Raw genomic sequence first — 12,481 nt, 5'->3', positions numbered from 1 at the left:
ACAATCAATGGTGCTAAGCCACCTAGACTACTGCCGGCTGTAAAGAGCAAATAATCAAGAAACTTCAGATAGCCCAGAACACTGCAGCCAGACTCATATTCGGAAAAACAAAATATGAAAGTGCTAAACCCCTACGAGAAAAGCTACACTGGCTCCCACTTAAAGAACGCATCACGTTCAAAATATGCTCCCTAGTTCACAAAATCATTCACGGAGAAGCACCAGCCTACATGTCAGACCTGATAGACTTACCACCCAGGAATGCTAAAAGATCATCCCGCACATTCCTTAATCTACACTTCCCCAACTGCAAAGGTCTAAAATACAAACTAATGCATGCGTCGAACTTTACCTACTTGAGCACACAGTTATGGAACACACTGCCACGCGACTTAAAAACGACTTATGAATTAACCAACTTCCGCAAACTACTAAAGACCCATCTCTTTAATAAGGCATACCACAAAGATCAACAAATGTGAACATACACCACTCCTCCACATATTTTCAGAACTGTCTTATAATATCTGCTTGTTATGTTACTATCATGTTCTACCTTTATCATGTTACCCAAGATTCTTCTGTAACATGAAATGTTTACTTTCTAATATATATCCACCACTCAAGATGTATTGTAAGCCACATTAAGCCTGCAAAAAGGTGGGAAAATGTGGGATACAAATGCAATAAATAAATAAATTTTACATGTACTAATGCTTTAAACATTTACTATCAAACTAAATGTGTGCTAAAAATGTCAATCCCTAATGGACAGTGCTTTCTATCCATCTCTCTCTCTCTGTTTTTTCCTGCTGCTGTTTAATTTTACTTTCCCTCTTTCTACTTTAGCATTGTCTCTCTCTCACCCTCCTCTCTTCATCACACTCTTCTCTCTCCTACCCCCTCCCCACCTCTTCTCTCCTAATGCAGCTTTTCAGTTCAATTCCAAATTAATTATTGGCAAGATCAAGGTATTAGTTCTGCCAAATGCATTCACAAGTTCCTAGAATTTAAATAGAAACCAAATCAATAAATTGGCAGAACAGGTGTAATGAAATAAAATAAACTCTGTTGGTATATGTTGCAATTTAGTATTATCTCTTTCTTCTAAGGCAGTAATGTCCTTATTAAATGGTCATAAATAATCTCTTTTGTAGTCCTGGTACCTTTGGGAAGAGGGGACACAATGCTTTTTCTGTGGCGGATTGTTTTCTTCCAGGGTCCTTCTCTATACCTCTGCCTCAGTGTGAAGTGGTTCTCAATGCAGTCCTCAAGGACCACCTGGTAGGTTTTCAGAGCATCCCTAATGAATATAGATGAGATATATTTGCATACAATGGAGGTAGAGCATACAGATATATTTCATATTGTAAAAATCAGAATGACGAGTCGGTCTCTGAGACTGGGTTGAGAACCACAGACTTTTGGTTCATATTGGTTGTAAATAAGCAGTGGCGACCCTACCATTAGGCAAACTGATGCGGGGGCCTCAGGTGGCACTCTTCATGGTATTGCTCCTTTCCACTCCCCACACCAGCTGCAGTCTGGCTTCTCTCCTCTTCTTTTGTGAACCCCTTTCCCGAGTCTACCTTCTTTTTTTTGTTTTTCAAAAGTTGATTGCGGCAGCAATTCCGACACTGCTCTGCCACCAGAAATGGCTTCTTCTCTGTACTGTAGCCCACCTCTCTGATGTAACTTCCTGTTTGCTCAGGAGCAGGTCGCAGTACAGAGAATAAGCTGGTGCCAGTGGCAGGGCAGTATATGAGCATCGCTGCAATTGCCACCTTTTGGAAAACAAGAATGAATATAGACTCAGGGAAGGGGGTTGAGGAAGGAAGGGGGAAGATACCAGACTATGGCCGGGGGGGGTGGGGGGGTGGGGGGGGGAGGACTTGAGAGAGAGAGAAAGTGTGAAGGGAGGGGGGGTCGGGGGCACCATCTCATCCATTGCCTCAAGCGGCAGGTTAGAGCTTTTTATTCCTTATCTGTGTCATATTCTCTGCTTCTTTATTTATATTTCCCCAGTCATGTGCCAAGCAGGTGTCCCTGCTGTGCTGTGGCCTGAGGGCTCTGGGGTGGTGACTGCTTTGCTAGCAGTTGGCAGTAAGCATATTTACAGAGTGTTTTCAATTCCGTTGGGTTCACTTCATTTTATATTGGCTTTTTGTAGTCGCCTCATCACTTTTTTTGTTCTTTTCTTCAAGCTGCTGAGTGAGATAGTCCTGTTTGATGGACTGTAGAACCGGGTTTTGAGTCACAATAGATGCTTCTTACAGCTCTGCCTCCCCCCCCCCCCCCCCCAGTGCCATACAAGGACCCCATCACTGTCCTCCAAAATCCTGACCTTATTTCATTCCAGTTCTGGGCTCCCTCACACAGACCTAAGTCCTGACTTGCAGCATCCCTGCTGTCCATTTTTAATACCTGTGCCAATGCACCTCATTTCTGATTTATGGCCTCTACTGTTGTAGCAATAATGGATTCCTTTCACATAACTCTCCCAATTCACCTCATTCCTGATTTGTTGTAACCCTGCTAGTCTAGTACTGAATCACTTGTGTATGTTTATTGTTAATTAATATACTGCCTTTACAAAACAAAGGTCAAAGCGGTGTACAAATAAAATATTAATAAAATATACAGAAAGGAACTACAAATTGGATAGGAGAGAGAATGCTCACACAAGAAGCAAAACACACCTTTAAAATAATAAAATTTATAAAAATAGGATTAAATAAAATGATAGATTGACCTGAGTTTTGAGTCAATACCAGGAGTCACTGCTCTGCTGGAGAAATGAATCTAAAGAAACATTAAAAGCAAGTCAAAAGAAATGGGCTTTAAGAAGAACTTGTCTAGTGCTCTGCTAATTTACCTCATTTCCTACTGACAGTGCCCCCTACAGCTGGCTTGTGTCTAACCCCCTCCTTTGTCTCATCAAAAGGCTTTCTAATGATCTAAATCAGTGGTTTTCAACCCCAATCCTCAGGAGCCATCTGACCAGTCAGGTTTTTCAGGATGGCCACAATGAATACGCATGGAAGAGATTTGCATACTTAGAAGGAAGGGCATGCAAATCTCTCTCATGCATATTCATTGTGGATATCCTAAAAATCTAACTGGGTTGAAAACAACTGATCTAAATAACACCCAGTACAACTATAATTTTTACCTGGCTTGACTATATAAGTACTTAAATTTCTGCTAAGATTTAAAGTAGATAATTCTATGAAGGTGCAAAAATTTAAGGTGCTAAAATAATGGGTGCTGAGCTTGTATTCTATAAGGCAGGGGTGTCCAACTGTGAACCTCGAGGGCCACAATCCAGTCAGATTTTCAGGATTTCCCCAATGAATATGCATGAGATCCATTTGCATGGACTGCCTCCACTGTATGCAAATAGATCTCATGCACATTCATTGTGGAAATCCTGAAAACCTGACCTGGTGAGAGTCGAGGTTGGACATCCCTGCTATAAGGGCATAAGGAAGCCCAGAGTCCATTATAGAATACTAACATTACTCGGCAGCAACACAACTAAATTTAGGTGCAACCACTTATGCCATTTCTTCAGCTGGTATAAATGTACACCTAAACATTGACACATACACACAAAACTTTCAATATTCTATAAATATTGTACATGAGTGAGCAGCCCATGACTCGCCCATGTCAACACCCCTTTGGTAGTTGTGCGCTATAGACGTTAGGTGCTAATTTATAGAATAAAGTTTTAAGCCAGTTATTTATTATTTATTTATTGCATTTGTATCCAGTGGTGTGCTGGAGCCGGCTCACACCGGCTCGCAAGAGCCGGTTGTTAATTTTCCTTCTAACTTGCAAGCCAGTTGTTAAACACCGCGAGCCGGCTCTCCTCCCTCCCTCCCGCCGGATCCGTCCCTCACCGACCTTCGCATTCTTCGGGACAGGCAGTCTTGCCTACCTGCTACCAGCGCTGACTCTCCCCCGCTGCTGATTCGCGCTTTAAAAATGGCCGCTGAGACTTCCAGAGGCGGCCTTGCGAGACTTCTGCTGAAGTCTCGGCGGCCATTTTGAAGTGCGAACCGGCAGCGGGGGAGAGTCAGCGCTGGTAGCGGGCAGGCAAGACTGCCTGCCCTGAAGAATGCGAAGGGCAAGGAGTCGGTGAGGGACCGAATCCGGAGGGAGGGAGGAGAATTCGTGGAACAACTCAGGAGGGGGTGGCAGGGGAGAGGAGGGAGTCGCTGGGCATTTGTGGATGAGGGAAGAGAAGGGTCGCTGGACATGGGTACATGCAGGGCAGGGGAGAGGAGGGTCACTGCTGGACATGGGTGGATGGAGGGCAGGGGAGAGGAGGGGAGAGAGAAGAAATGCTGGACATGGATGGAGGGGAGTGAAGAGTGAGGAAGGAGATGAGATGAGGGAAAAGGAAGAGAGGAGAAAAACTGCACATGGATGAAGAAAATAGGCAGAAGCTGAGGACCAGAAATGAAGAAGAAAGGAGGAAAGGAAAGAAATAAATGGAAAGGAAGCCCTGGAAACAGAGTTAAGAGAATAGATAGCAGCAGAATCGGATACTGGGCTAGCATGATCAGAAAAACAGTCACCAGACAACAAAGGTAGAAAAAAATAATTTTATTTTCATTATAGTGTTTGGAATATGTTCACTTTGAGAATCAGGTGCTCAACATTAAAAGTTTATATTTATTTATTTACTTATGGCATTTTATCGCACATTAAACATGAATTAGATTGGAACCTGGGATCATTTAATTGTTTTTTACTGGAGTAATGCATTGCCCCCCCCCCCCCAGGCTCTCTCTCCAGCTATAGCCAGCTCTGTAATTTGGGGGGGCGCAGAGGGGGAAGGGGGGGCGCAGAGGGGGAAGGGGGGCGCAGAGGGGGACTGGGGAGACAGCCTGTTCTTAAACATTTACCAGCACACCACTGTTTGTATCCCACATTTTCCCACCTCTTTGCAGGCTCAATGTGGCTTACAATACATCATGAGTGATGGAAATATGATAGAAAATAGAAAAGGATCTTGGGCAACAGTGATAATGATAAAACATGATATTATTATAACAAGCAGATATTGTAAGATAGTTCTGAATTTATGTGGAGGAGTTGCGTATATTCATATTGGTTTGTCTTTGTGGTATGCCTTGTTAAAGAGATGGGTCTTTATGTGTGTAACTGCAAGTTAGTGCCAGTTAATACTTGTTAAAGCCAATTATTGATACTTATCACCAATTGAGTGCCAATTTAGCGCCAATTACCTAATTAAGGGGCTTATTTTCGAAACAGAAAAATGACCAAAAAGCTTCACAAAGTCCAAATTGCTATTTTCAAAAGTCATTTTAAAGACATTTGTCTAGGCTGGTCTTCTGAAGTGCATCCAAATCACAAGGGGATGTGTCAGGGGCGTGTTGGGACTGGATTTGGGCATTCCCAGAACTTGGACATTTTTCTGCCGTAATGGAACAAAACAAATGTCCAGGGCTAAAAGTTAAACCTTTTGTTCTAGATCTTGTTCAAGCATGACTAAATGACCAGATGACCACTAGAGGGATTAAGGCATGACCCTTACTCCCCCATTGGTCACTGACCCCCCCCCCTACCACCCCCAAAGATGTGAAAGAAATAGTACATACCAGCCTCTATGACAGTTTCAGATGTTATGTCCAGTCCTATTAGAACAACAGCAGGTCCCTGCCTAGTGGTTGGAGTAGTGCACCATACAGAAGGGGACCCAAGTCCATATCCCACTCTAATTAGTACACTTTTGGTGGAAACTGTGAGCCCTCCAAAACCCGCCAAAAACCTGCAGTACATACATATAGGTGACACCTGCAACCATAAGGGCTATTGTAGTGGTGTACAGTTGGGTATAGTAGGTTTTTGGTGGGTTTTAGAGGGCTCCTCATAAAATAAAAGGGGGTAATGGTGAGATGTGTTCCTGGGAGCTTTTATGTGGTCTACTACAATGCCCTCTAGGGTGTCCCACTCTCTGCTGGGATGTCTGTGTGACCAGTCTACTAAGAATGCTGCCCCTGCCCCCCTGTTCATCCCAATGGCTTGCTTTTGTGTGTTTTTCAGTTAAACTTTTTTTTTTAATGGTCACAAAAGAAAAACACACTGAGCACAAAATGTCTAGGAAATGGACATTTTCAAAAGATAAAGATAGACATTTTTCTGGTTCAAAAATCGCGATGTTCCCCTCTTGATTTTTGAATGTTTTCAGCCAAGCATCCAAAATTGGATTTAGACATTATATTGAAAATGTTCCTCCATGTGTAACTGGTATTATTCCATCACTGGGCATCCATTTGTAAGCCTTACTAATTGTAAGCTGTGGTGTTATCTAGATGGTTCCACCAAACTACATGGATAGCCACTATTCATTTAGCTAAGCAGTTTAATTTTAGTCTGAGAAAAGGCTATCTGAAATTAAACCACTTACCTCTATGGATAGTAACTGGATATCACTGGTTATGTGTAGAGCAATGAAGGTCACCACTCGATAGGTATTCAGTACTACTGCTTCTATGGATAATGGAGCTGAATATAAATGTTGTGGCCAGCATTTAAAAACCCCTCTGACCATGGGGCTTAAATACTGATCCCATAGTTTCTACTGTACTTATAGTGTGTAGACAGACCTAACTGATAACTGGATTCCATCATTGCAGACTGCTGTGACTGCTGCCTGAACATCAGGTCTCTCATGTCCCCTTCAAAACCTGCCAGACAGATCAAACAGCTAGTTTACTTCTGTCATTGCAGACTAAGGTGGTTACTGCCGGAACATCTGGGAGTTGATATTTAAAGAAACAGCTCCTGGCCAGTAAAATCACCTTTTCGGGGCTAACCAGTCATTTTCAACAGCACTTAACTGGTTAGTGCCACTGAAAATAATCAGTTAGCGCTTATAGCAAAACCAGCTATTTAGGGCATTCTGGGGGTAGAGTTGGCACTTGACCAGTTAAGTGCTGATATTCAGAACTTAGCTGGCCAGGGTAACCATATAAATAGACAGCATAAAAGTCAGCCCTATCTTTATGTGGTGACTCATAGCTGGTTAAGTTCTGAATATCACACTTAACTGGCTATGGTGTAGCCAGCTCTGGAAACCCAGAAATTCAATGCCGAAGCCTGGACATAGCAATGTCGGTGGCTGTCAGCAAAATGGTGATTGCCGCCAGCTGAATATCTAACCCCTGGTCTCTGATGTCCTCTGTGAAGCCTGTCAGACAAACCTGGCTATATAAGCACCTATTTCATCCAGTTTTAGCCAAGCCCCCATTCCCATTCCTTACCTCCAAGCTTTCTAATAATCTAACCAGCTTCCAAAACTACTGAGGCTGTTTCTTAAACATCCTACCTCTTAGGTCCTTGAGGCCTTACTGGAAGATACTTGGCCACTGCCAATCTGCTGGCACAATCTTAATTAGATTCTAGGAAGTTGTAGCCTACTACTACCAAATCAGCTATCCAATGGTCTGCCGTATTTGTAGGTTGTTTCTTTGCCACTCTTTGATTTTAACTTCTCTTTCTGTCTTTGTTTAGGGAGTGAGGGGTAGATTGTTTACAGTACTGTAGTCTCTCAACACTGTTCCTACTAAGATCATTGATGTACCCAGGTCAGCTTCATATAGGAGTTTCCAGGCATCCCTCAACTTGTGCACCTCATGCAGTTGCCTGTTATCACAAAACTTAAAGCAAAAGGGGAAACCAGCGATACTTAATATGAGCCGCAGTCAATAACTCCAGAGCTGATTTCAGGTCCCAAAGTTCTTGCAGCTTGTAAGTAGAAATGTCCTGATACACAGAAACTTTGGTCTCATTGTAAAGCAGATACATTGCTTGGTACTGCGGCTTAGTAAAAGGACCCCAACTGTAGCAAATCAAATTGCAGGCCTAAAGTTAGGTATTTAACTGTAGGCACATTTTCAGCTGAAATCTAGGCACTTAAGTTCAATTGAATATTGTCCTAAATTTGAGCCACTTAAAACTCAGGTGCCTAAGTGATGTGCTAAGCATTTTTTTTAAGTGATCCCAAATAGGTCTATTTTTTTTTTTTTTTAAAACACCTAGCAGATAAAGTTATTTATATAACTTCTTTTGGAAATATTTAGCAAAACTTATTTGGTTAAGTCTGCTGCTATATGTATCCAAATAATATTATGGGGCTCAAGATTCAAAGGTATTTACACATAATGGGGGGGGGGGGGGGGGGCGCTAAGATACATTCAGAGGGTTATTTAGAAAAACTTTCATTGTAGACCAGGAAAGTTCCTTTCACTTCCAGTGACACATTTACAGCGTCATCAAAATGATTATCTGACCTTACTGGATACTCAGCCCCTCAAAATCTTTGGCAAGGAAGTGATTACATTTCTCTTTTTAATTTAAGTGTTGTGAAGAATTACAGGCCCAATGTCCAGCATTACTTAACTAGGTAGAAGAATTTAGGTGGAGGTAAGCGTTATCTGGTTAGTAGCAATTTTCAGTCCACTAACTGGATAACTACTCAGGACAGTAAAAAGGTTGTCCTAATCTTATTTAAGTAGTTTTATTTATTTATTTTATTGCATTTGTATCCCACATTTCCCACCTCTTTGCAGGCTCAATGTGGCTTACATTACATCATGAGTAGTGGAAATACATAAGAAAATAGATAGTTAGTATTGCATAAGGATCTTGGTAACATGATAGTGAGAAAGCATGATATTCGTATAACAAGTAAATATCGTAAGGCAATTCTGGTTATATGTGTAGGAGTTCACATTTGTTGGTCTTTGTGGTATACCTTGTTAAAGAGATGGGTCTTCAGTAGTTTGCGGAAGTTGGTTAGTTCGTAGATTGTTTTTAAGTTGTGCGGCAGCGCGTTCCAGAATTGTGTGCTCAAGTAGGAAAAGGTAGATGCATGCGTTAGTTTGTATTTTAGACCTTTGCAGTTGGGGAAGTGAAGATTAAGGAATGTGCAGGATGATATTTTAGCGTTCCTGGGTGGTAGGTCTATCAGGTCTGACGTAGGCTGGGGCATCTCCATGAATGATTTTGTGAACCAGGGTACATATTTTGAACGTGATGCGTTCTTTGAGTGGTAGCCAGTGTAGCTTTTCTCGTAGGGGTTTAGCACTTTCATATTTTGTTTTACCGAATATGAGTCTAGCTGCTGTGTTCTGGGCTGCCTGAAGTTTTTTGATTATTTGCTCTTTGCAGCCAGCATAGAGTGCGTTGCAATAGTCTAGGTGGCTGAGTACCATTGATTGTACCAGGTTACGGAAGATGGCTCTTGGGAAGAAAGGTCTTACTCTTTTTAGTTTCCACATTGAGTGGAACATCTTCTTGGTTGTGTTTTTCGCGTGAATTTCCAGGTGCTGGTCTGATTATCATCAGTACCCAAGGGAAGTGGGACACCTTTATGGTTGGAGGGGCCAAAAGAACCAATCTCTGGTCCTGCTCCCAAGCGCTCTAGTTGTTGATGCTGTGTTGGGCAAAATATTGGCAGAGCCATGGCCCACCCTATTCCGCTGCCTATACCAGTACCTGTATAAGTGCTGGATATTCAGTGCCACTGTCAGGGTTTGGCCTGGTTCTGAATATCCAGCCCACAGCAGCCAGCATTAAAAAAAAAAACACTGATCGGTGTGAGCTCAATATCAACCCCTGCAATTTCAATCAAGACAACTAATTCTTAAAAAGGAAACAAATATTAATGACCAGCAATATCAAAAGAAAAGGATCACATTGTCTCAAAAGAAAAAAAAAAAACAGTCATCTTACTTCTAGTAGCCCACAAAGTACAGGAGGAATTCCAATTCAAAATCAATAGAGCAAACTCTTCAAGCAGAAAAAAAGAATTAAAGAATAATCAATCAGCCAACCCTCCATCCCCCTGCCCACAGAAATGATGACATTTCTGATCTCATTAACATTAGTGCCAAGTGAGAATGAAGAAAAAAACATCCCCCCCCCCCCCCCCCCCATCTTTGAATTGCATGCAGGGGGAACAGACTTCATACACTATCAGCTCCCATATTCTACTAGTTCTGAAGCCTCTCCTTCCTCCACAAATACAAATTGACTCTTCAGAGATCACAAAATAGGATGCTGCAATGATGTGCATGCTTGTGAAAAGAACATTTACAAACAGAATATAATCAATGAGACAAGCGTGAAAGAGAGTAGGGCAGAAGGAGTCTAAGTAACGATAAATGGGTACAGAAGTCTTGGGGCACTGTGGTTTTGACCATGTACAGCACAGTGTGAATATGAGTATGGGTAACATGAGGACAGCAGTATTTTTATGCCCCTCTGTGAATGGAAGAGGCTGGAGCACAGGAGGATAATATTTAGACACCATAACCTCATCCTCCCCAGGGAAATGGGAATTAGTTTTAAAATTGGCTTGGGAGAAGTTGCAGAGAGCTTGATGTAGAAGAGATGAGTGAACTAGCAGAGGTGAGGGGGTGGAGAGAAATCTGTGAAATGTATGTTTCTCGGTTCAGAGCAGATATCCAACTGATCTTCTTTTGTGCTGCCATATGCACAGCAACACTGACTTGGATAAGAAATGATATCCAACAAGCTCTGAAGCTTCTATATGTGGCAGCTGGGACATATTCTTAGCAGTGTGGGCAGAAATAACTGTTCAGACTGAATGGGTCAGTTGATCTATTTCTGCTATCATCTATATTACTATGGGGCCTATTACTAAGGTTTTATCTCAATTTGTATCTATGGGAAAATGCTTAAAAGATAGAGTTCCATATCTATTTTTAATTTCTGAATCTGGTTGTTGTATGATTCAGATTTATTGCTAAAAGTTCTACTGTTGCCAGATTTCTGCCTCTGCAAGCAATGAATATATGTTATGACTGATAGGACCAGGCACAATCTCTTTTGGATCATAGTGTAAAGGACCTCTTCAGTCAGGTTTGAAGCGTGAGGCATGCTGTGTCTCATTAATGATTGCCTGTGTTAAAAGTGCCTCTGATTTCCAGTTCAGGCTCATGGTCTTTGAAAGAATTCATCAAATGCAACCCCTAGGCGATGTTGCTGCCATCGTTGTTGCTGATGCCTCTCCCTTTACCCAGGGACCTCAGAACCTTTCCCTTTCCACCGTCTGCCACCCTCAGGAGCTCCACTGCAACGATATAACCACTAATAGTAGTGAGTGCATGTGAGAACTAAGTTGCCCTGAGTTTCTAGGCTCTGCTTCCACCTCCCATGGAAGCCTTACTGTTACCCCTATGTATAGTCACCTCAGTCAGAGAATAATTTGTGAGAGAAGAGCTTTAGAGGTGTAGGGGATACAGTACAGCAGGGCTAGAAGAGTCCAGAAGGTGTGGCTGAGTCGAGATCTGAGGGAAGTGGAGGCCTTCCCCCAACCCATCCCTCAAAATACAGCATTTCCACACTAGGCATAGACCTAGTAGACCTATGTGTAAATTCAAGCTTGCTAACAGTCTGTTTTAGACCATCTTTCATATTTATATTTTGCAGCTAAGGTGCTTCATAGCCTGATTATGTTGAACTCTTTCTATGATTCTGTCTGGCAATTTGTCTCATATAGCCTGGATAAACTTTATTCGTAGGTCATTTCTTTCTTATTTCCTTACTAACTCCTGGTCTTGTTCTTAAATCTGTGGTAATACTTGAAACTAACTTTTTATTTTCATTGTTGTTGCCTTCCCAGGAGCTCCCTCCATTGACATTGTCTTGGTTTCTGCCATCCTCACCATAAGCCTTAGTGTCACCTTGCTCATGTGTGGAATTTGCCAGTGGTGTCAGCGTAAACTGGTAAGTAACAGCTCTTCTGGGCATTGCTATGTTGTATGTTCTAGAGAAATTGCACATCTCTCATTGCTAATGAAGACAAATTTAATATTAATGTGTTTACTAAAGCTCTCGTCTCTGAAAGGCCGTATAGATTACATAAATCTCTTCTTGACACAATTACAACTGTGCTTATTGTATCTACCATAGAAGGATGAAAACTTAATCAGAACTGTCAAGACTGTGACAGTTTCAGAAAGAAGATGTAGAGCAGAATGTTTTCCCTTTTCCTTCACTGATCCTCTACTGATTACCACTTCTCACCATGCCAAACCACTGTTGAAGAATGATGGTGTCTAAAGTAGCCTATAAAAACAACCCACCAACAGCATAGATATAGGAATAAACGCCAAAAAGGACATTCAAGGTGATACTCTGTGGTTGAGCGGCTAACTTTGGAAAGTTGTATTCTTTTCATTAGGTCATTTCAATTTATCACCTGCAGCCTATTGTCAAAGTTTGAGTCTGTGTGAAGAGAGAAAGAAAATATATACACAGATAGGCAGGTGCGAGCAAATTGCTGGGTGTGTAGGAAGATGGAAAGTAGAGAATGAGAGAAATATTGGCTAGATACTCTTTTTCCTTGAGTCTTGGTTGATGGCATATACCATAGAGGATTCCTGTGACACACAAGCAATTGCCATTGTAGAATAGG

At 41.9% G+C, this 12,481-nt stretch overlaps 1 protein-coding gene across 1 annotated transcript in view; it reads left to right on the top strand.

The window, feature by feature from the left end:
- SYT7 (synaptotagmin 7) overlaps positions 1-12,481 on the top strand; it is an 824,787-nt gene that overhangs the window by 466,036 nt on the left and 346,270 nt on the right. The window contains 1 exon segment of the mRNA XM_030201170.1: positions 11,687-11,790. Within this exon segment, the coding sequence (XP_030057030.1) occupies positions 11,687-11,790 (104 nt within the window).

This window comes from Microcaecilia unicolor, chromosome 4 (assembly GCF_901765095.1).
Source record: "Microcaecilia unicolor chromosome 4, aMicUni1.1, whole genome shotgun sequence".
In the NCBI taxonomy this organism is placed as follows: Eukaryota; Metazoa; Chordata; class Amphibia; order Gymnophiona; family Siphonopidae; genus Microcaecilia; species Microcaecilia unicolor.
This window is presented reverse-complemented; position numbering and strand designations above follow the sequence as displayed.